Source organism: Mesoplodon mirus (genome assembly GCF_964341445.2).
Source record: "Mesoplodon mirus genome assembly, chromosome: 15".
Classification (NCBI taxonomy): domain Eukaryota; kingdom Metazoa; phylum Chordata; class Mammalia; order Artiodactyla; family Ziphiidae; genus Mesoplodon; species Mesoplodon mirus.
The window spans coordinates 50,260,614-50,282,563 of NC_138991.1; the positions used below are offsets into that span (position 1 = coordinate 50,260,614).

The 21,950-nt window shown below is 43.2% G+C and overlaps 1 protein-coding gene across 7 annotated transcripts in view; it reads right to left on the minus strand.

Moving 5' to 3' along the window:
* Positions 1 to 1,778: 1,778 nt before the first annotated feature.
* IQCK (IQ motif containing K) overlaps positions 1,779 to 21,950 on the minus strand; it is a 130,683-nt gene continuing 110,511 nt past the window's right edge. For 6 of the 7 annotated variants that reach the window (XM_082645644.1, XM_082645643.1, XM_082645642.1 and 3 more), the window contains one exon: positions 1,779 to 2,625. In XM_082645644.1, the coding sequence (XP_082501770.1) occupies positions 2,570 to 2,625 (56 nt within the window). In that variant the 3' untranslated portion in view covers positions 1,779 to 2,569. The remainder of the gene's footprint in view (positions 2,626 to 21,950) is intronic. The other variant, XR_014296125.1, reaches the window with a different exon arrangement.

Sequence of the window (21,950 nt, forward strand, 5' to 3'; positions counted from 1 at the left end):
GAGGGTGGGTCCTTTTGCATATACTCTAATCACTGTATTGCTTTTTTCTATAAAACCAACCCATAAGCCTTTAACCTTTAAAGAAAATGAAAAAGGTTAGTGTTTGGGGGGGGGAACTGACCTCTTCATAAGCCGTTATGTCTGAGCTGAATATGTTTTAATAAACCTTCTGATTTTTCTCGAGGCCCTAGTCTGCTGTGTCCCATCCTCGCCCTCCCCCGCCCGCATCCTTGCAGAGCACCGGGGTAGCGAGGCCAACCTGGCCACCCCTGTGTAGCCCTCCTTCAGATTAGCGCATTTCCTTGTGTTGCCAGCATGGGGAAGAGGGAGCATGGCACCAGAATGCCGCCCCTACCTGACCTTCGGGAAGCGCCTGCCCGCCCCACCCCCGGAGCATGTGCTTGCTTCTAGGGAGAGAATCCCATCCCAGCCCTCTGTGCCAGGAGGGTCACTGGGTGGACTGGAACTTGGAGTATGGGGGCGGGGGGTGGAGGGAGAGAAGCTAGGAACCGGGGTGGAGGCAGATGCATGCAGACCCAGAATTCTGAAAATCACAGAAATCTCCGAACACCTCGGTCCCATCTGGTGAAAAATGGCGTGTTACACGTTCTCGTGCCGGGAAACGGTCGGTCACCCACACTACCTGGAGTCCTTCAGAGCTCTCTGATCCCATCAGTGACTCAGGCTGCAAGAGCCCCCCTTGCAGAGGGGAGAGCAAACACGGTCACGTCCTCTCTAAGTTCTTGGCGGTCCAGGCGTGTCAGGTGGCGCAGCGTAGATGGCTACAAGCGGAAAGGAACGTTTCACCACCATAGAAATGGAACCGGCTGTGAGCCACAGGAAACCTCACTTAATGAGACCTTTTTCTTTCCTTTTCTTCTTAAATCTGATAGTTTTTGCACTTCTGGGTTTTATTTTATTTTGGCTTTGAGGTCAAGAGTGGGCTGAATGCTCTCCCAGTGAGGGTGGAGACGGAGTGAGGGGAGAGGGCAGAGAACTGTTCTCCTTCCAATGACTTCACCTGAAGGGTGCGAAGAGACATCTTTGCCAAGAGACTGTGGCAGCCAGCTGCCCCCATGGAGTGAAGTTTAAATACAAAATTAAATGGCACCTCTGTTTAAGGTCTGTTTATGTAAACAAGACACTGGGGGAGGATGACCTGGAAGGAGGGCCTGTGTGATCAAAACACCTAATTGTAAGCACAGATCTTTCCAGGTCCATTTATCAAACTCACCTTGGGACTATAAGAGCCACTCTTTCCCCTCTAATAGAAAATGGTCATTCTGTGCTGGATTCCTCCCCTGGAGATGGAGTGCAGGGAGGGAGGCAATCAGCCCCAAGAACTGACAAACTGGGAAGTTCTGTGTGTCTCAAGGGTTGCAGATTTGGTTGTTGAAAGCTGGGGAGTCATTGTTTTAGCACAGAATCTGTCAGGGCCCACAGAACGTGGGCAAAGTGGGAGTGGTCTTCCTGGTTAGGCAAGGCTGAGTTGAACCCCGAACCGAAAGGGAGCATTGTGGCTTTTATAATCCAATGATGCAATGATTATACCAGCTTACAGGAGTTCTCAGCAGGTGCTTTTTATTCATTGATAAAGAGCTAAGGCTCGTTTTTGATAGATAATATATATTTATTAAATGTATTAATGTGTGTTTTATAATGTACCTTTATCCTCTCCTGGCTGACTGTTGCATACTTTAAAAAAATCGTTAAAGAAATTTCAGGACAATCAATGTGTACCATAAACAACTGTATATAAATATTACAAATTTAAAAGATTGTAAAGCATGGGCAAATAGGTTTTATTTTCAAAATGCTGTTCTTAACACAAAAAATAAAGGCTTTACTATTTACTTAAGACGTGTGGTAGCTTGTCAAAAAACCCAATACAACTACTTGGCTTTCAGATCTGCCTGGAGGCTAAGTCCGTGGCATTCTGAATGGGAGAATCCTGGTTAACAGCAAACTGCGAACAATTGAGGGTAATAAGTCAGTTTACCCATAAAATGAGGAATTTCTATAATGCTTTGGGGCCTAGACAACAAAAATTCTTTATCTTTATTGTTGTCTGGGTTTAAGTGTCCTATCCTGATGCAGTCAAAGTTAAGGGTCAGTCTCCTTGGGAAATGATCTCAGGCAATAATGACTTTTTTATGAAAAGAGTACTAACCAGATAAACTTAAAACCCACTTCAGAGGTTTGGGACTTTATTTTAAATATGGATCTTTGCAAAGGTGGCCAAAACTGGGAAACTGGTAACTAGAGAAAACTTCAACATCTCTTGGAATCAGAGTTCACTGTACATTTTAGCAGTGGCTGGTGTAGAAGAATATTCCTGAAGCACTGATGAAATATATGGATGAAAGAATAAAATTGGGGGATAATGCAGAAAGTTAAAACTAGTACTTTCTTATGATAAACTATTTGCACTACAACATGTTTGCAGTGAAAGATTCTTATCCGAATGCACCAAATCTAGTTGTTCAGCAAAGCACAATAGAGGAAGCATAACTTGAACATTTTCCTCAAGTGGGGTAATTGCAGCAGAGGGGAAAGATATCGACAGCTGTTAAGGTTGTGGAGTCTTAGCTGCAGCGTCTTCTTCATCCTCCATTTTGCATTTTACTGCAAAGAAATGAAAGAGAAAGTCAGGGTCAACTTACAAGCCTAGACAGACTTGGCTTCTGGAAACTGCAGACTTTCATACACAGAAGTCAGTTGCTTCGAAACCCACAGAGCGACTGCGATGGTTCTGGTCCCGTGGATCTACCGGGGAAGAACACAGGGCCTTTGTCCTCCACCGGCAGCACCTGAAGTTTCAAAGCCACTTCACGTAACGTTCACGGCCATTCTGAGTTCAGTTCAGAAGAAGGTCAAAAGTATGCTTTGCAGGTCGTGGGCACTGAAGGAAGGAAGTTTTACTAAAGATGATGACAGACTCGAGGCTCTTGACTCAACCAAATCTGTCACCACTCACCCTGTTCCCCCCACACCCAAAATTAAAAACGCAGGACAGCACTGGGGTCAGTTCGAGGCCAGAAGAGAATCTTTTCTAGTCTTTTATGGTCCGGACAAGAATGTGATCCAGGTGATTTCCTGAGTCGGCCAAACAGGAAAGTTAGCTGAACGCAGAGCACTGCACTATTTGTAAGGGAAATTGTCCCAATAGATAAAAGCCCCTTCCCCCAAATATATGGAAACCCAGTCCCCTGGTGGGTGGGAGATCCATTTGGAAAGACCCTCTCTTTTTAATAAATCTTCGCTTCTAGTGTCCAAGTTAATGCCTGAAGGGTTATTCAGAGCAAGCCTGCAGGCTCTGGTCATGCTTGAAGAGCAGTGTTCGCGTAGAAAGGGTGTTGGGCGTTGGTACTGTGTAGAGCGGAGGTTTCGGTTGAGCCTGACCTCCCAGTGGCTGAGGGCACACGCTGGCCATGGACCCCATCACATGCAGCGCAGTGGACTAAACAGGCTAGCCCAGCAGTCTTCAGGCTGGCGCTACACAAAGACTTCCCAAGGGTTCTTGGTCATGGTTTATTCAAAGACAGTTTCCAAATCTTGGCTTCCTTGCATGGACTTGCAGTTGCTCTTTTCCCTTTCCTACCTGTCCCCATCCTGGCATTACCCAGGGTGTAAAAAATCCCCAGGTGCCAAACAAGGACGCAAGTTGAAATGTTGGCATCCCCAGGGTCTCTTTACTTTCTATACTTAATAACTATCAAGTTTTAGAATGTATTTAGTTGGCTTTGTGAACTAGTATTGTATTAATAACCCAAACCAGAAAAATATTTTCAATACCAGGAGCCTACGGTCACAGGAAAATTAATTTTTTTTCAATGTGTACTATTTTTGTTCCATATATATAGAAGCTGTACAGGTAGCCACAGTGAAGACCCTGTATGCCTCTAGGCCTATTGATGACAATGCATGAGCGAGGATGATCCACACCTAGGAGGTGCTCTCCCAGTATCCCACTGGCCCATGATGTAATCTAGGATATGAATGTTTAGCAACAGGCTGGGGTGGCGGAGTTCTGATTTGTAGCATTTGCCAGTTTCCACGTCTGATTTCAAGCTACCAGCCTGACGACATAATACAGAGGTAGAAAGGGGCGCACACAACCAGATGGAACAGCTCAGCACAGGGCTGTTCCAGATCCCCATGGGGAGGTGTGCAGGGAAACCCAGGCACATGATGGTTTTCCATGTGTGGCTGGGGAACCAGCAATGTTTGCATCACTGGGAACCTATGAGAAATGCACATCCAGGCCCCCTGCCCCAGACCTATAGAATCAAAAATTGGGGGTGGAGCCCAGCCATCAGTATTCTTAACAAGCCCCCCCACCAGCCGGTGATTCTGATGGACACTAGATAAAGTTGAGACCCACTGACTACTGAATTTTATGCTGGCTGCGTTTAAGAATTACCTGGGTAGCTTCTGAAACCTGTTGGTACCTGGATCTCGCCCCAGACATTCGGATGTAATTGGTCTGGGGCCCCGGGCATCAGTATTTATTCAAAGCTGTGTGTTGCTAAGATTCAGGGTCAAGAATCTTTCTTGCTAAGGGTCAAGAAACCCAAACCGTGGTTGGAGTCCCTTAAGGAAACGTGAATGCAAAGACCCTCAGAGCAGTTCACAGGAGTCTCAAAGTCTCAAAACTTAAGCCATTTGAATGACATTCTCTCTGGCCTACAACTGGCAGACAGACACAAGGCTACTGGTAGCGTGGAAGGAAAGAGGAATTGGCTGATGGGAGGCGTTCCCAAGCCTTGGGTTTTCTTTAGTTCCTCAACCCTGCTGGAAGGAAGAATTCACCTGCATGCCTTTCCTTTGTCCCAGTATTTTAACCAATCCTGTCATGCCTTGAGACTTTCCTCCCTACCCCTACATTTTGACCTTGCCTGGGAAAAAGCCCCTCTCTCTTTCAGATCATTATACAAAAATCTTGAAGGAGGAGAGTAGAAAGGGATGCTGGGGACACTCCTTCAAGTTGGAGAGTCAAGACACTAACTAGAGTTGATGGACTGGAAGTAAAGGTGTTGTGAAGCCTCATGATGGAATCACCTGGAACTCTGAACACTCTTGGTGCCCAGCCCCACCCTAGCTAATCAAGTCAGAATCTCTGGAGGTGGGGTCTGCCCACCGGTGCAAACACACTGGAAAACTGGCAATATTAAGTGAAACTGAGCATGTACATTCCCCACAATGCAGCGATTCCACTCCTGTATCCAGCCCCTGGAGAAGCCCTTGCACACGTTACTGGCAGACATCAGTGAGGATGTTCGTGATGGCAGAAAACTGGAAACAGCCCAAAACTCCATCACCAGCTGACTGCATAAATAAATTGTGGTTTCCTGGAACAGTGAGTATACGGCACTGAACCCGAACGAACCACAGCTCCCCGGGTCGGCTTACCTCAGCTCACAGTATTGAGGAAAAAGATGCAAGGCACAGAATACTACATACAGTGTGATTCTATGTATAGCAAATCTAAGTGTTGAGGGTTGCATATAAAGATGAAGAGAATCTAAATAAAAGCAAGAGAACGATTATCACAAAAGTTAGGGTAAGTGGCTTCATGGTGGGAGGGGGGGCCTTAAAAGTGTTCACAGTGTTCCACTTCCTTAACTGGTATGGTGGTTACCTGAGTGTTTGCTTTATAGCTATATGTGTTTTATGGTCGCTATTATATGTATATTTCATCTCCTCCCAAGAAAAGGTAAGAAGAAATAAAGATGGTTGTCTGTAACTTGAAACTACAGAGTCAACCAATTAAGGAACGGGAAATAGCAATTTAACTCTTCTGGGAGGGGGGGATGGGATTTAAGTGAACTAATTCTCATCTGTCACATCAGGAAATCAGGAGACAGTGTCTAAACTTTTCCCTAACCCTAACCTTAACCTTAACCACCCAGAGAAACAGTTCAGAGCTCAAAGTGACTGCCATAGAAGAGGGTGACAGAGGTGATGCTCATTCATCCTCCTGTTTTATCCTATATACCCATAACCATGGGAACCATGTACAAGGATTACTTTGCTAAAAATTAAGAAGCAGATAACGTCTCTCCTTAGTGGTTTTCCTCCTCCAGGTCTTGGCGGAACCTTGCACAGGCAGGTTATTCAGTAGAAAGAGGGAGCAAGGGAAGAGGCAGTGGAGGGGAGCAGGCAGTGAGATGAAAGACCCCAGTTTCCACCTTAGTTTAGAGACATCACTGTGGTTGGCTTCCAGCACCAACACACGGCTGCCTCCATGGCCCTACACTATCCTTGTACTCCTTGGCAGACTGGTGCGGAGCCAGTTATGGAAGACCTTGAGAGAGAGGAAGATCCCAGAGTGATGCACCAGCCCTCCAGCTTCAGTTAAAGGCAGCGTGACAAGAAAGGTCTTGCATACTAGTGAGACCCACTTATGCCCTCCTCCTCTCCACTGCCCCCCGCACTCTCCTGTGTCACTCAGTGACAGAGCTGAGAACCCCAGACACGGCTAGAGAAGCTGCCTAAGACATAGGGAGGAAATTCAGGGACCACCGGGTCATCCAGCTACTCATTCAGTGTTGCCCAGATGTGGCCTCGGCACAAAGGACCAGCTGGGGCAAAAATACAGATTCCTGGGCCCCGCCTCAAACCTTGATAATCAGAATCTCGATGAGTGAGTGGGGATCAGCACCCACCACCTCTGTGCTTGGAGTGATCCTTCTGATGTGACAAGTTTGGGAAAGAGCGCTGTATCACTCAGTGCCTGTTTCCTGAGGGCCCACGTCTGAGAGGGGCCCTGCCTCCTGACCCGCGAAGTGCTCAGCACTGAGTCTGATCCAGAGAAGCACACACTACATATTAGCTATTACTATTTTCAGGGCACAGTCTTTGACCTCAGGAAGCTCACAGAGGGGGAGGCAGGAAAATTAAAAGGGAATTAGAGATGCTTACACACCAAAGAGAGAAGCTGCTTCAGTAAATGTGCATCCATCACACTGATGGATCCTGGGGTTACAAAGAGAAGACTGGCTCACACTCTCAAGTCAAATATATATATATATATGTATATATATATATATATATGTGTATATATATATATATATATATATATATATATATATCTTAAAATATATTTTTATCCAATTAGCACCCAGTTTTTAGGATTCCAGGTAAATAATAAGACAACACTTCTATGGTACTTATTGGGCCCTTTGCGCATATGAAGTGGCAGTGAGGTACGTGCTGTTATTTTCCCTGATGACCGTGCAGATGAGGAGACGGAGGCACACAGGTTACGTAAGGAGCCTGGGGTCACACTGTGGGCTGTCCGGCCCCTGCATTCATGCCCTTAACCTCCACAGGGTCGTGGTCTCTCTCCCCAGGGAGATGAAGATTTCTGTAATGAAGATGCAACAAAAGGTGCTGCTCCCACATCTCTTCCCACATAGACAGTTTAGGAACAACCAAGATGCCCAACACCTGTGGAATGAGTAGATACCTGATAATTTATAAACTTGATACAATAGGATGAAACCATTCAAAATGTGCTTTTGCAAAGTTTGAAGGAACAAGGAGATATGCCAAGAGCAAAATACAGTGGAATTTACAAAATTCCTATAAATTTTGATGACATAAATTTTAAATTGCTCCATTCCAAAAGTTAACAATGTAAATTGCTCCATTCCAAAAGTTAACAATGTCTCCAAGGGGGACACTGTGGCTTCTGTCTGGTAGTGTTGAAAGCCAACAAAGCTGATGGCTCCAAAGGTAAAGTGGAAGCTAGGTTCTTTCACTCAGTCATCTCTGCCCTTGTTTTCCCTCTTGCTTTTCTGAAAAAAAAGTTTATTTTTCTTGAAAACAAGTGATTCCTATTTTATGTTTAGTCCTGAGTGAGATGTTCATAGTACATCCTTTAAATGTGACTGCCCTGTAAAAAATAAAATTACATTCATAACTAAGTGGTGGCACAGCATTTCAACTCTTAAAAAAACTAAATATAGAAAAAACGATTGAAAAGAAATGGGTGAAATTTTGTTTTCCCAAATGTCTACCGTCCACGTGCATCACTATACCATTGGGGAAAACTTTCTAAAAGAATTACCAGAAAATATACCAGACAGACGATAAACAGACTGTTAGGGCATCAACATGTACACGGTGTTACTGCGGTCAGGCAGACCGCAGAGGTGGGGAGAGGCAGGGAGGAGGAGAGGTCGGGAGCTGGGGAGTCCCAGGGGAGCTGGCCTCCCAGTATCAGCAGACCCATTGTTGGGAGACCCCAGGGAGAGATCCACCCAAGGGTGAAGTTGCCTCAGTAGAGGTGACCGCTGAAAAAATATTAATGAAATGTATGCTAGGAATAGTTTCCGATTGGGGAACTGGTAGAAAAGTAACGTTTCCCCCTCAGTTTGCTTGCTCACAGAAGGGTAGACTTTGGTGTCAAGCAGACCCAGTGTTCAAATCCTGGCTCTGCCATCTGATAGCCGGGTGACCCCAGCCCCAACTCCACTTCCTCGTTTGAACTAAGTAAAATAATCTTGACCTCAGAGAGTCCTTATGAGATTAGGGAGATAATGTACCGAATGTGCCCAGTGCAGGGACTGATACGTTGTAGGTATTCAACAAATGTGACTTCTTTTCTCCTGAGTGGCCTGTAGAAATACAAGCTGAAATGCTGCTAAAGAGTTCTCTTAGCATCTTTTAAAACTTATAACATGTCACTCATCATCTGAAAGTTAGTTAGTTATCTTGCAAGCTCAGCTATCAAACATGGCCAAGGATTTGAAAGTAAGCAGAAGAAGCCAGTGTAGATGTTTTGGAATGTGTGCCCCAAACTCTGGTGTTTTCGTTGCAGGAGTGTCTCTGAGATCTCTCTCAGAGCTTGTGTGCCCATCCTTAAAGCGTCATTTGGGCAAGCTGAGCTACCAGATTTCCTCAGAGCATAACTGAGTTTAGAAATGAATTTGTGTCCCAATGGCTGATAAGCACATAAAAAGGTGTGCATCAAAGAAATTAAAGCCACAGTGAGACAGCCACTACACACCCACCAGGATGATTACAATGAAAAAGACTCATCATACTAAGTGTTGGTGAGGATGCAGGACAACTTAACGCTCAGGCATCACTAGTGGGGATGGGAAACAGTGCCAACACTTTAGCAAATGATTTGGCAAGATCTTGCCAAATTAAGTATTATGTACATACTCTCAGGCCCATCAGTTCCACTCCTGGCTAATCCTCAACTGAAGTGAGTATTTACATCCACCAAAAAACATATACAAGAATGTTCATAAAAACTGGATACAACCCAAGTGTCCATCAATAAGAGATATACATACTGTGATACTATTCACAGGAAAGCATGCTACACATCAGTGAAGAAGAGGAAACTACTGCTGCCCTCAACATTTTGGTTGACTCTCCCAGAGGCAATAGCCAGCAAAAGAAGCCAGGCACAGAGTCCAATACTCTTTCCATTTATGTGAAGTTTGAGAATAAGCAAAACTATTCTATGGTGACCCATTCTTCATCCTGATCCAGGTGCTGGTTACGTGGTGTGTGCATACAGAGAAGTTCACTGTGCTGTACACTTAGGACTAGGGCACCCTGCTGTCTGTGAGTTTGACCTCAACAAAAAATTAAATTAAATGAAATTAAATTAATAAAATAAAACAAAATAAAATAGGAAAATGGGGAGGAAGAGAACAGGCATCAGAATCTGAGGACGCTTTCATTCAGATCCAGGGCAGAGTCTAAGGTGCCTCCACAGTCCCTGAGGGCTCCACACTTGAAACAGATTAGTAACAGTATCACACTATTAAGGAGAAAATTTGCATTTACTGAATGCTAGACATTATGTTCAGGGCTTTACACAAATTTATCATCTCGTTTTATCACCCCAGCCACTCTGGGAGGTAGATGCTATCATTATTCCCATTTACCAATGAGAAAATTAAGGCTCAGAGACACTAAGCAACTTGCCCAAGGTCACAGAGCTAAATAAATGGCCCTGCCAGAACTCTAAGCCTGGTCTGTCTGAGTCCAAAATCCATGGTCTTAACCATCATGTTATACTAATGCAGAGTATGAATTGGGGTCCCTTATCACCACCCAGAATAATCCAACGAAGTTTAAAGTCAGGTTGTATACCTTCCAATTAGGAGGTAGGGGAGTGTACAATATATATTACCAAGGGTTTTTTTTTTTTCTGTTTTTACTGGACTGAATTTTTAAAATAAGATTATTTTTCAATTATAAAAGCTGTTCATAGTCATTATGGAAAATCTGAAGAATATAGAAAAAAATATGAAAAAAAACTTCCACATCCCCACTGGAAGAATATGTCATGGAAGATTTTCTTTCTAAAAGGAAAGAAATGTTGACGTGTAGAGGGTAATGTCAATAGTCTGGTATGTTTACCCCCCTTTCCTAACTGTGCCAGATGTTGGGTTGTGTTATTTTGAGGAAAGTTGAGCCAACTTGGAAGCCACAAGGTACTGGGGCAGACTTGACAGTCTTGAATGTGCAGTAATTACTGTTGTTGACTTCTAAACAATGTAAACTCAGGGTGAAGTCTCCTGGAAGGCAGCATTTTAAATGGAAACATTTGGTGCTGGAAGTGACAACAACAGTTATATTAAAACAGAATCTCAACATCAAGTTTTGACCCTGGAAAGGATCTTGATTTCTGGAAAGGGAGACATTTAATAAAAGCCATGTTTTTCATAGATGAGGGAAACTGAGGCTCCAACAGGGGAAGAAATGGGGCCATTGGAGCACAGCTTAGTTGCTCAGGGCACACCTTCTGGAGCCAGGCGACTTGGCCTTTACCATCATTTACCAACTGGGTGACCTGAGCAAGTCTCTTAACCTCTGAAGCCTCAGCTCCCTCACCCATAAAATGGGGACAGTAAGACCTTCCTCTCAGGAGACTGCGAGGGTGAAATGAGATGGTACCCATTGCCTGGCACATGGTAGATGCTCAATAAAATTATTTCTTAATTATATAGGCAATGCAGTGGCTGTAGAAAAGCTGGAAAATATGCTTTTTTAAAACAAATATTTAAACAAAATTTCTTTAAATCATGTAAGTGAGCTTATGTCCTACTCATATGTGTTTATACATCTATTAGTATTTTCTTTTTACATCTGAATTTACAAGGGTAGCTCCATTTTGCAGTTAGCATCAAGACTGGAGATTTAGCACAGCAGCTTTAGCCACCATCTAGTAGGCTGTCCTTCGAAATTCTGCGTCTTCAAAAGCCTAGGGAGTCAGGGGTGTGAATGAACACAGAAGAACCCTGTCAGCCGTGTCTTATGACTTTTTTATTTATCTCTGCATTCTCAGCTGCTGCCGCCAAGACTGAACCTTTAGAAATATCCCAGGCATTTTGAATGAACTCGGGTTATAAACAGTTCTCATCCAGTTCAGACTGGCAGAAACCCTGTATATTGAATGCTGCCTTTAAGTGAAATGGAAACAGATCCTCCAGTTTATTTTTATATAGCTCCTCTGTGAGTGTAACAAGCTAATAACTAATTGAGAAACTATTTCAGTCTGTAACTAGGGACTGGGGCAGTATTCACTCATTATCTTGGTAGTTGGTCCAGAACCCGAGGCAGACAGGGCTCCAGTCAAGAAACCCCGATGACTAAGCCAACTTTATCAAATCTTAAAAGAAGGAGATGGGAAGTAACATTCCAAGTTTCCACTACAGAGTTCTTTCTAATAGGAAGCCCACTGGTGTACTGAAAAGAAAATTTGAATTTTTCAAGCCCTGACATTGGTGAGAAACTTACTGACCCCCAAACAAAACTACTTTTTAGAAAGGATCACTCATATCATCTAGTCATTCTTACCCTCTAAATGTCTCCTAAACCCATCCACTTCTGTCCAGTTGCACTGCTACCAGGTCATCCGATCCACCTCCCACCTGCAGCCATGCTCATCTTTCTATAAAGCCCATCCGATGATGCCACTGCCCTGCTAAAGCCCTTTAAAGGCTCCCTGCTGCCCTCAGGATCAAGCCCAAAGCCCCCCGAGGCCACTGCTCCCTCCCAGCTCCCCAGTGCCTCGCACCCTGCTCTCATCGCTCAGGCCTTCTTTCAGTCCCCCTTCCAGGCTCAGGGTCTTTGCCTCCATCCTTCCCTCATCCAAAAGCCCTCCCTGCCATTCACATCTAGTTAATTTCTAGGGGAACCTATTCAAACCCCCTGCTAAAGTCTCTCGAGGCATCCTGAACTTCTTCGGAGCACTTTTCACAGTCTGTAATCATGGATTCACATGATTATTGGAATAGTGTCTGGCTTCCCCCCAGGCTTGAGTTTCGAGTAGAACAACGTGTTGGCTTATGTTCTCCACTGAACCTCCAGCATCTGGCAGGTCCAGTCCTGCGCCCACAGCAGGCGCTCGATCAATCTTGGCTGAACCAATGAATGAAACCCTACTCTAGCTTCCTTTGGAAGCCCCCAGGCCTTTCTCTCTCAGACTCCAGACTATCAAAAGGACACACATCTTTTCCAGCAATATAAAGGATTCTCCAGGTCAGTGGGGATGCCCAGACTTTAGTATCGGAGAGGCAAGTATTTGCATCCAGTCTCTAGCACTTACTACCAGCATGCCCTTGGCCTAGTCGCTAACCCTCTCAAGGCTTGTTCCCTCTCCTATAAAACGGGGTTCCTTGCGGATCTTATTGCACAGGGTAATCTTGATATTTAAATACGTTAACTGAGATCACATACACAAATCCACCAGAAGAGCGCCTGGCACACAGCAGATGCAACAGGTGCTTAATAAATGGCGGTCCTCGTCAGGGTTCAAACCGCTGTTTGCCTGGTTTCCTAGGCAAAATATAACTTGGGGTCTGACGCCTTCCTTCTTGCCTTCCTTTGCCAGCACCTATTGTGTTTGTTGACTCAAGACCGAAAATGACAAACGTGCCAGACACAGCCATGCTCTCTTGGAGCTAATCTCTGTTTGAATTGAAAGATAAGTGTTTTCAATATGCAAACAATATCTTCAAGAGTTACATGGGGGCTTCCCTGGTGGTGCAGTGGTTGAGAGTCTGCCTGCCGATGCAGGGGACACGGGTTTGTGCCCCGGTCCAGGAAGATCCCACATGCTGCGGAGCGGCTGGGCCCGTGAGCCATGGCCGCTGAGCCTGCGCGTCCGGAGCCTGTGCTCCGCAACGGGAGAGGCCACCACAGTGAGAGGCCCGCATACCGCAAAAAAAAAAAAAAAAAAAAAAAAAAAGAGTTACATGAATTGGGTTAAACCCTCTCACAGCCATTGCTGGGAAACGATCCTAAGACACTGATCTTAGATACAAACAAATATTTAGGAATATGGACATTAATTTGGTGCATGATATCGAAACACTTCTCTTTGGCTGATGTGAGAAAACGTTTAATGTCTACTCATTCTGATTGCAATTCCCAGGCTGATAGGAAAGACGTGAACGTCGCCTCACCATTTCCTCACAGGTAGACCACTCCATTTCCGCTGCCTGCTGCAACTTTAATATAGCTAGCAACAATAACAACAACGATGAAGAAAATAATAATAATCATTATAAGGACTATTTATTGAGTTCTTACAACATGTCAGGTGTTGTACAAGGTCATATATCCCTATGTTGTCTTTAACCTTCAAAACAACTCTCTGAAGGTATTATTATCTCCAATTTTCAGATGAGAACTCTGAGGCTCTGAAAGGTAAGTGACTTTTCTAAGATGCAAATGTGGGATATGACACCTCATTTGCCTGTCCCTATTCTACTGGTCTTCAGGAAATCATCTCAAAGTTTGAATTAAAAGAGTAACATTTTCAATATGTAAAAATATGTTCAATAGCTGCACAAATGAAATTAAATTCTCTTAGGAATGAAGGCAGCCATGGTAGCAATATTTATAATGGTGAAACTTAGGAAGCAGTGTCCAATAAGAAAAAAATTATGTAGCTAATCATGTAAAATAAGTTTATAATATACGGGGATATGTTTACCATGTAAAGCTAGGTGAAAAAAGCAAGGATACATGAAAATAACTGCTATGAAGTATGATCTCACTGATGTAAACTGAAAGATAGAGATCCATTTTCAAAAAGATTGACATGAAAGATGACAACTGGAAGTTCAAGGGACCCAGAATAGCCAAAACAGTCCTGAAAAAAGAGAACAAAGTTGGAGGACTCACACTTTCCCATTTAAAAACTTACTAAAAGCAACAGTAATTGAGACTGGGTGGTACTGGCATAAGGATAAATATATAAATCAATGGAATAGACCTGAAAATCCAGAAGTGAACACTTACACTTATTTATTAAATTTATGTATTTATTTATTACATTTATGGTCAACTGATTTTCACCAAGGGTGCCAAGACCATTCGATGGGGGAAAGAATAGTCTCTTCAACGTATGCTGCAGGACAACTGGATATCCACATGCAAAAGAATAAAGGTGGACCCTTAACTTACACCACATACAAAGAGCAACTCAGAATGGGTCAAGGACCTAAATAAAATCCCTAACACCATAAAGCTCTTGAAAAAAAGTGAGTGGAAAAAAGTGGTTTAGACATGGTCCATGGTCCAACAGATTAGACAATGATTTCTTAGATATGACACCAAAAGCATAAGGAACAAATGAAAAAATAAAGTGGACATCAACAAAATTTAAAACTTCCATGCTTCAAAATACACCACTTTCAAGAAAGTTAACAGACAACCCATGCAACTGCAAATCATATCTCTGATTAGAGACTTGTGTCTAAAATACATTAAAAAAAATCCTTACTACTCAATAAAAGACAGACAATCCAATTAAAAAAGGCAGAGGAGGGCTTCCCTGGTGGCGCAGTGGTTGAGAGTCCGCCTGCTGATGCAGGGGACACGGGTTTGTGCCCCGGTCCGGGAAGATTCCACATGCCGTGGAGTGGCTGGGCCCGTAAGCCATGGCCGCTGAGCCTGCGCATCCGGAGCCTGTGCTCCGCAACGGGAGAGGCCACAACAGTGAGAGGCCCGCGTACCGCAAAAAAAAAAAAAACAAAAAAGGCAGAGGATCTGAATAGACATTTCTCCAAAGAAGCTATACAAACGGCCAATAAGCACCTGATAAGATACTCAACATCATTAGGCATTAGGGAAACATAAATCAAACCACACTGAGATACTACTTAACATCCACAAGGATGGCTATAGTCCAACAGACAGATAATAAGTGCTGGTGAGAATGTGTAAGAATTGGAACCCTCATCCACTGCTGGTGGGAATGTAAAATGGCGCAACCGCTCTGAAAACAATGTGGCAGTTCCTCAACCAACTGAATCTAGAGTTACCATATAACCCAGGAATTCCGCTCCTTACTATATACCCAAAAGAAATGAAAACATGTGTCCACACAAAATATTGCACATGAATGTTCATAGTGGCATTATTCATAATAGCCAAAATGTGAAAACAACTCAAATGTCCATCAACCAATGAATAGATACATAGATGTGATACATCCATACAATGGAATATTATCTGGCCATGAGTTGTATCCCCCTCAAATCCATATGTTGAAGCCTTAAACCCACTGTACTGTGACTGTGACTGTACTGGAGATGGGGCCTTTAAGGAGGTGATTAAAGTTAAATGAGGTCATAAGAGTAGAGCCCTGATCTGATAGAACGGGTACCCTTATAAGAAGAGGAGGAGATACAAGAACTCTCCCTCCACTATGTGGGGACACAGCTAGAAGGTGGCTTCTGCAAACCAGGAGGAGAGCTCTCACCAGACCCAACCATGCTGGCACCTTGATCTTGGAAATCCAGACTCCAGACTGTGGGGAAAAAAATGTCTGTTGTTTAAGTCACTCAGTCTATGGTATTTTGTTATGGCAGCTGAGTAATACAAGTCATAAAAAGAAATGATGTATTAATATGTGCTACAACATGGATTAAGCTTGAAAACACTGTGCAAAGTGAAGATGCCAGTCACAAAGGCAAATCTATAGAGACTGAAAGTCCATTAGTGGTTGTCTAGGGCTGGAAAGAATGGGAGTCTTGCGGGCTTATAGCTAACGGGAGTCGGGTTTCCTCTGGGGGTGATGAAGATGTGCTAAAATTGATTGTAGTAATGGTGGCAAATTCTGGGACTATACTAAAAGTCGCTGAATTGTATGATATATGAATTATATCTAAATAAAGTTATTTTTAAAAAAGAAAGATGACATTTTGATAGCAGTTATCTCTGGATGGTGAGACTTAGAATTATCTACTTTTTTGTTCAAGTTTCCACAAGGGGCAAGTATTACTTTTCTAATCAGTTAAGAAGAAAGTTTTTTTTGTTTGTTTTGGTTTTTTTTTTTGCTGTACGCGTGCCTCTGCTGTGGCCTCTCCCGTTGCGGAGCACAGGCTCCGGACGCACAGGCTCAGCGACCATGGCTCATGGGCCTAGCCGCTCCGCGACATGTGGGATCTTCCCACATGTGGGATCTTCCCAGACCGGGGCACGAACCCGTGTCCCCTGCATCGGCAGGCAGACTCTCAACCACTGCGCCACCAGGGAAGCCCAGAAAGTTATTTTTAAAAATTCTGTTAAAAAAAGTGCCAGCAGTATTCTCCTTTTCTACAAAGCTGGTAAAGCTCACACCTCCTCAAGAGTGGAATACACACTAATGACAACTCCTCCGGGCCGGGCCTCTCAGTGTTTAATGTTCTCTCATGTACATTATCTCATGTGAGATTCACAACCTCTTTGTGCTGTAAACAAGGCAAATACCTATTTTCTTCCTGAATGTATTTATATCCTGCTTCCTCCCTAAAAGGATTTCAGATAATTTACAAAAAAATATATAGGTAATAAAAATAGAAAAAAGAAAACCAAGTCTGAAGAGAAATGGAGAATTTAGATATGCTAACCAAGAAGAGCCAGTGAGTTGCTATAAATGAGGTTTAAATTGAACTCTGAGCTTCCTGGCAGACTAGGCAAAAAGGAGAAGTTAGGGAAGAAGCAAACCATTTCCCCAAGGGGAGCTACATTTTTCCTGGCACCGTTTGCTGGAAACATTTCTCATATGGGGATTTATTTTTGTAAAAAGATCTAATGGACCATGATCCAGGAATTCTACTCCTAGGTGTACACTCAAGAGATACTCTTAGATATCTACGAGGAATGCTCATAGCAGTTATATTCATAATAACTATAAACTGTAAACAACTCAAATATCCATCAAGAGTAGAGTGATAAACAACTGTAGTATATTCATACAAAGGAATACTATACCACCAGTGAAAAAGAACAAATTACTGATACAACCAAGATGGCTGAATCACACAACATGTGGAGTGAGCAAGCCAGATATAAAAGACTTTTATTTAAATGATGATCAAAAAACAGGTAAAACTAGTCGAGGATGATAGAAACCAAAACAGTGATTACCTGGGGGGCAGGGGGTGAGAGGTCAGGAAGATGAGGTAGGCGGGGTGGATTGACTGGGATGAGGCATGGTGGAGCCTTGAGGAATAATGGAAATGTTCCGTATCTTGACCTAGAGCTGGTTGGTACATGGGAAAGATGTCTATTCAGATCCTCTGTCCATTTTTAAATGTTTGGGTTTTTTTGGTTTTTTTTTGTTTTTTTTTTGCGTTATGCGGGCCTCTCACTGTTGTGGCATCTCCCCTTGCGGAGCACAGGCTCCGGACGCACAGGCTCAGTGGCCATGGCTCATGGGCCCAGCCGCTCCACGGCACGTGGGATCTTCCAGGACCGGGGCACGAACCCGTGTACCCTGCATTGGCAGGTGGACTCTCAACCACTGCGCCACCAGGGAAGCCCTGTTTGGGGTTTTTTTTTTGATGTTGAGTTGTATGAGTTCTTTGTATACTTTGGATATTAACCCCTTATCAGATATATCATTTGCAAATATCTTCTCCAATTCAGTAGGTGGCCTTTTCGTTTTGTTGATAGTTTCCTTCTCTATGCAAAAGATTTTTAGTTTGATGTGGTCCCATTTGTTTATTTTTGCTTTTATTTCCCTTGCCTGAAGAGACATATCCAAAAAACATCACTAAGACTGATGTCAAAGAACGTACTGCCTATGTTTTCTTCTAGGAGTTTTATGGTTCCAGGTCTTAACATTTAAAAGAATAAAACTGGACTACTTTCTCACACCATATACAAAATTAAATTCAGAATGGATTAAAGACTTAAATGTAAGAACTGAGATTATTTCATTTTTAAAAATGCATATGGCAACCCACTAATTATTTTCACCATCCACAGTGGGAAAAACACTGCTCTAACATGATTCAAAAATTGTATGATTTACAATAGTCATTGATCATTATTGAACCCCTACTGTCTGTGAGTATTGGACTAAACGTGTTACATGTACTGTCTCATATGGGTTTCTCTAGGACCCAGTGAGGGGAATACTTTTATAATTTCTATTGTGCAGATGAAGAAATGGAAGGTCAGAGAGGTTAAGTAACTGTCTCAAGGTCACACAGCCAGTGAGAATTTATAGGTGAGCATTAGCTCAAGTCTTTTTAACTCAAATAACTTTGCCTCTCAGTTGGGCTTTTAGGAGTGTTAGTTTAATTTTACAGTTAGAAGATGGAAGATCAGGAAGGTTAAGTGCTTTGCTCAAAGATACACAGCTAGGAAGCTTCCAATCAGGGTCTGAATATAAATCTTGGGACTCCAGGCCCAGTACTCTTGCTGCCGCTATTAGCAGCTCACTTGGACAGCTTCAAAGGTCACTCTGAAACCTCTTAAATGACAAGTCTTCAGATGCCACGAAAAGCAAATGAGGGCAACTCCAAAACACATGGTGAAAGTAGAACACATACAACAGACTCAGTCTCCTCTACCTCCCTCCTGCTCATGGGATAAAATAAAGTACTTTTTAAAAAGTCTTTCTATACACCAAAGTATTAACAGTGACAGCATGGTGGATACCCTTTTTTGATCTCTTGATACTTTTCTGTATTTTGCAAAATGAGAATGTATTACTTTGATAAAGGGACGGTTTTTAAGTTATTCTAAAAGGAATCAGTCTGTCCTTAACATCTAGCCTCCATAGCTCTATACCTCTAAAATTTTCCATGTCCTGGACTAATGAGAGACAAATCTGAAAATTGGCAAGAGACTTTAGCTGCTCAGATCCTAAATTTAGATCCTCAGGGTGAATACCATGCATCAACAGGGTTGGACTGGCACTTACAGAGAGAAGGAGGGACAATTAGATGGGTGGGACCATTGCCCTTTAAACCAGGCTAACAGGCATAAAGGAACATGGATTTCACATGAAACAAAACACCAACAGATTTCTCTGGAGCTTAACTCCATAAATAACATCTGTGCATTGCGGCATCAGAGGTGGGGAAGAGGAAGGACTCCCAAGCTCCCCAGTCTGCTACTTCCTTGCTGGGTGGCCCTGGGTATATTGTTCAACCTTTCTGTGCCTCAGTTTCTTCATCTATAAAATGGAGACCATACAGTACCTACTTCAAAGGGCTGCTGAGAAGACTGAGTTCCTACTAAAGACATGCTTGGAACATTGCTTGCTTCATAGTAAGCACACAGGAATGTGAACAGTCCTTTTTATTACTTTAGAAAAGATGGATAATATATTTCCTTTTATTTATTTGGTTGGTTGCTTGGAAACAGTTCTGTTTACCTTAGATTGACTTTGTCCATAGGGTGTTTACCAAGCTGGATGATTTGGGAAGGGTATTGTGTAACACAGATTCAGTCATTTAATCAACAAATGTTTCTTGAACATCTACCACATACATGCTGGGCACTGTTCTAGGAGTTGGGATAGAGCGGTGAACGACACAGAAAGGAAAAAACATCCAAGCTGCCACAGGAAGCTTCCATATTCTAGTGCAGTCACACAAACAATAAACAAAATAAATCATTAAAATCCTGGGCAATTCAAAAGAATTAAAAACTTAAACAAGTGGGCTTCCCTGGTGGCCCAGTGGTTGAGAGTCCACCTGCCGATTCAGGGGACACGGGTTCGTGCCCCGGTCCGGGAAGATCCCACATGCCGCGGAGTGGCTAGGCCCGTGAGCCATGGCCGCTGAGCCTGTGCGTCCGGAGCCCGTGCTCCGCAACGGGAGAGGCCCCAACAGTGAAAGGCCCGCGTACCGCAAAACAAAACAAAACAAAACAAAAAACACCTTAAACAATTATTAATCGGTGACTAAATACAATTAAATACATCACATAGTCAAAGACAATTTGTTAAGGAACTAACATAGTAATTACAACATAACAGATCCTCTACATGTAGCCCCCGGAACAAACACAGGACACGGGGCACCCAGCCATCCTGGAGCTGGCATTGTCCCAGATCCTCTATTGCAGCCAGGGTTGAAGGGCAATCACACATTTCTTTATTTCTCCAAATCTGCAGAGAAGAGTTGGCACCGACACCAAGTTCTTAATCTGTGCCCATGCATGTTGTAATAAAAGTTTGGAAGCAGTCAGTTCTTGTTTTTTTTTAAAAAAGATATTGTATTCTTACTATGTAACTGCTACACTTCCACTCTTTTTTTTTAAATTAATTAATTTATTTATTTTTGGCTGTGTTGGGTCTTCGTTTCTGTGCAAGGGCTTTCTCCAGTTGCAGCGAGTGGGGGCCACTCTTCATCGCGGTGCGTGGGCTTCTCACTATCGCGGCCTCCCTTGTTGCGGAGCACAGGCTCCAGACGCGCAGTCTCAGTAGCTGTGGCTCACGGGCTTAGTTGCTCTGTGGCACGTGGGATCCTCCCAGACCAGGGCTCGAACCTGTGTCCCCCGCATTAGCAGGCAGATTCTCAACCACTGCGCCACCAGGGAAGCCCAGTCAGTTCTTTTTGAATCACCCTGTAGATAACATATTAGGTGGGGACAAGCAGGGCAGAGGGATGGGGGTCGGGGGGTCAGGGAGGGCACACTGAGAAGATGACATTAAGCAGAGCCTGATGGAGGTAAGGGAGCGATCCATGAGGTAATCTGGGGTCTGTGCCTTCACTGTTTTTTCTCCTAATTTTTTTCATTGTGGTAAAATACACATAACATAAAATTTACCATCTTAACCATCTTAAAGTGCACAATTCAGTGGTATTAAGTACATTCATATTGTGCAACCATCACCACCATCCATCTCTAGAACTCTTTTCATCTCGCAAAACAGAAACTCTGTACCTATTAAACAAGAACTCCCCATTCTCCCCTCCTCCCAGCCCGTGGCAACCACCATCCTACTTTCTGCATCTATGAATATTACTATTCTAAGTATCTCATTTAAGTGGAATCATACAGTATTTGCCTTTTTGTGACTGGCTTATTTCACTTAGCATAATGTCCTCAAGGTTCATCCACATTATGCCATGTGTCAGAACTTCCTTCTTGAGGCTGAATAATATTCTATTGTATGGACATACCACATATTTCTTATCTATTCATCCACTGATGGACACTTGGGTTACTTCTACCTTTTGGCTACCGTGAATAATGCTACTATTAACATATGTATACAAACATCTCATTGAGTCTCTGCTCTCTTTCTTGTATTTACCCCAAAGTGGAACTGCTGGATCATATGGTAAATCCAATTACAAATTTATTAAGGAACCGCTTTATCTGCATCATTTTACATTCCCACTAACAATGCATAATGGGTCCGATTCTCCACATCCTCACCAATCCTTCCACATCCTCACCAATCCTTGTTATTTTCTATCTTTTGATAGTATCCATCTTTATGGATGTGGGGTAGTCTGTGCCTTCATTTATATTTTATGTAACAGATTTATGAAAATATAACTCACATACCATACAATGCACTCATTTAAAGTAAGCAATTCAATGGTTTTTAGTATATTCACAGACAGGTGCAACCGTCACCACATCAATTTTACATCTTCATTATCGCCCAAAGAATCCCCATACCTTTTAGCTATCGCCACCATTCCCTCAGCCTCCTGGCCCTAGGCAAG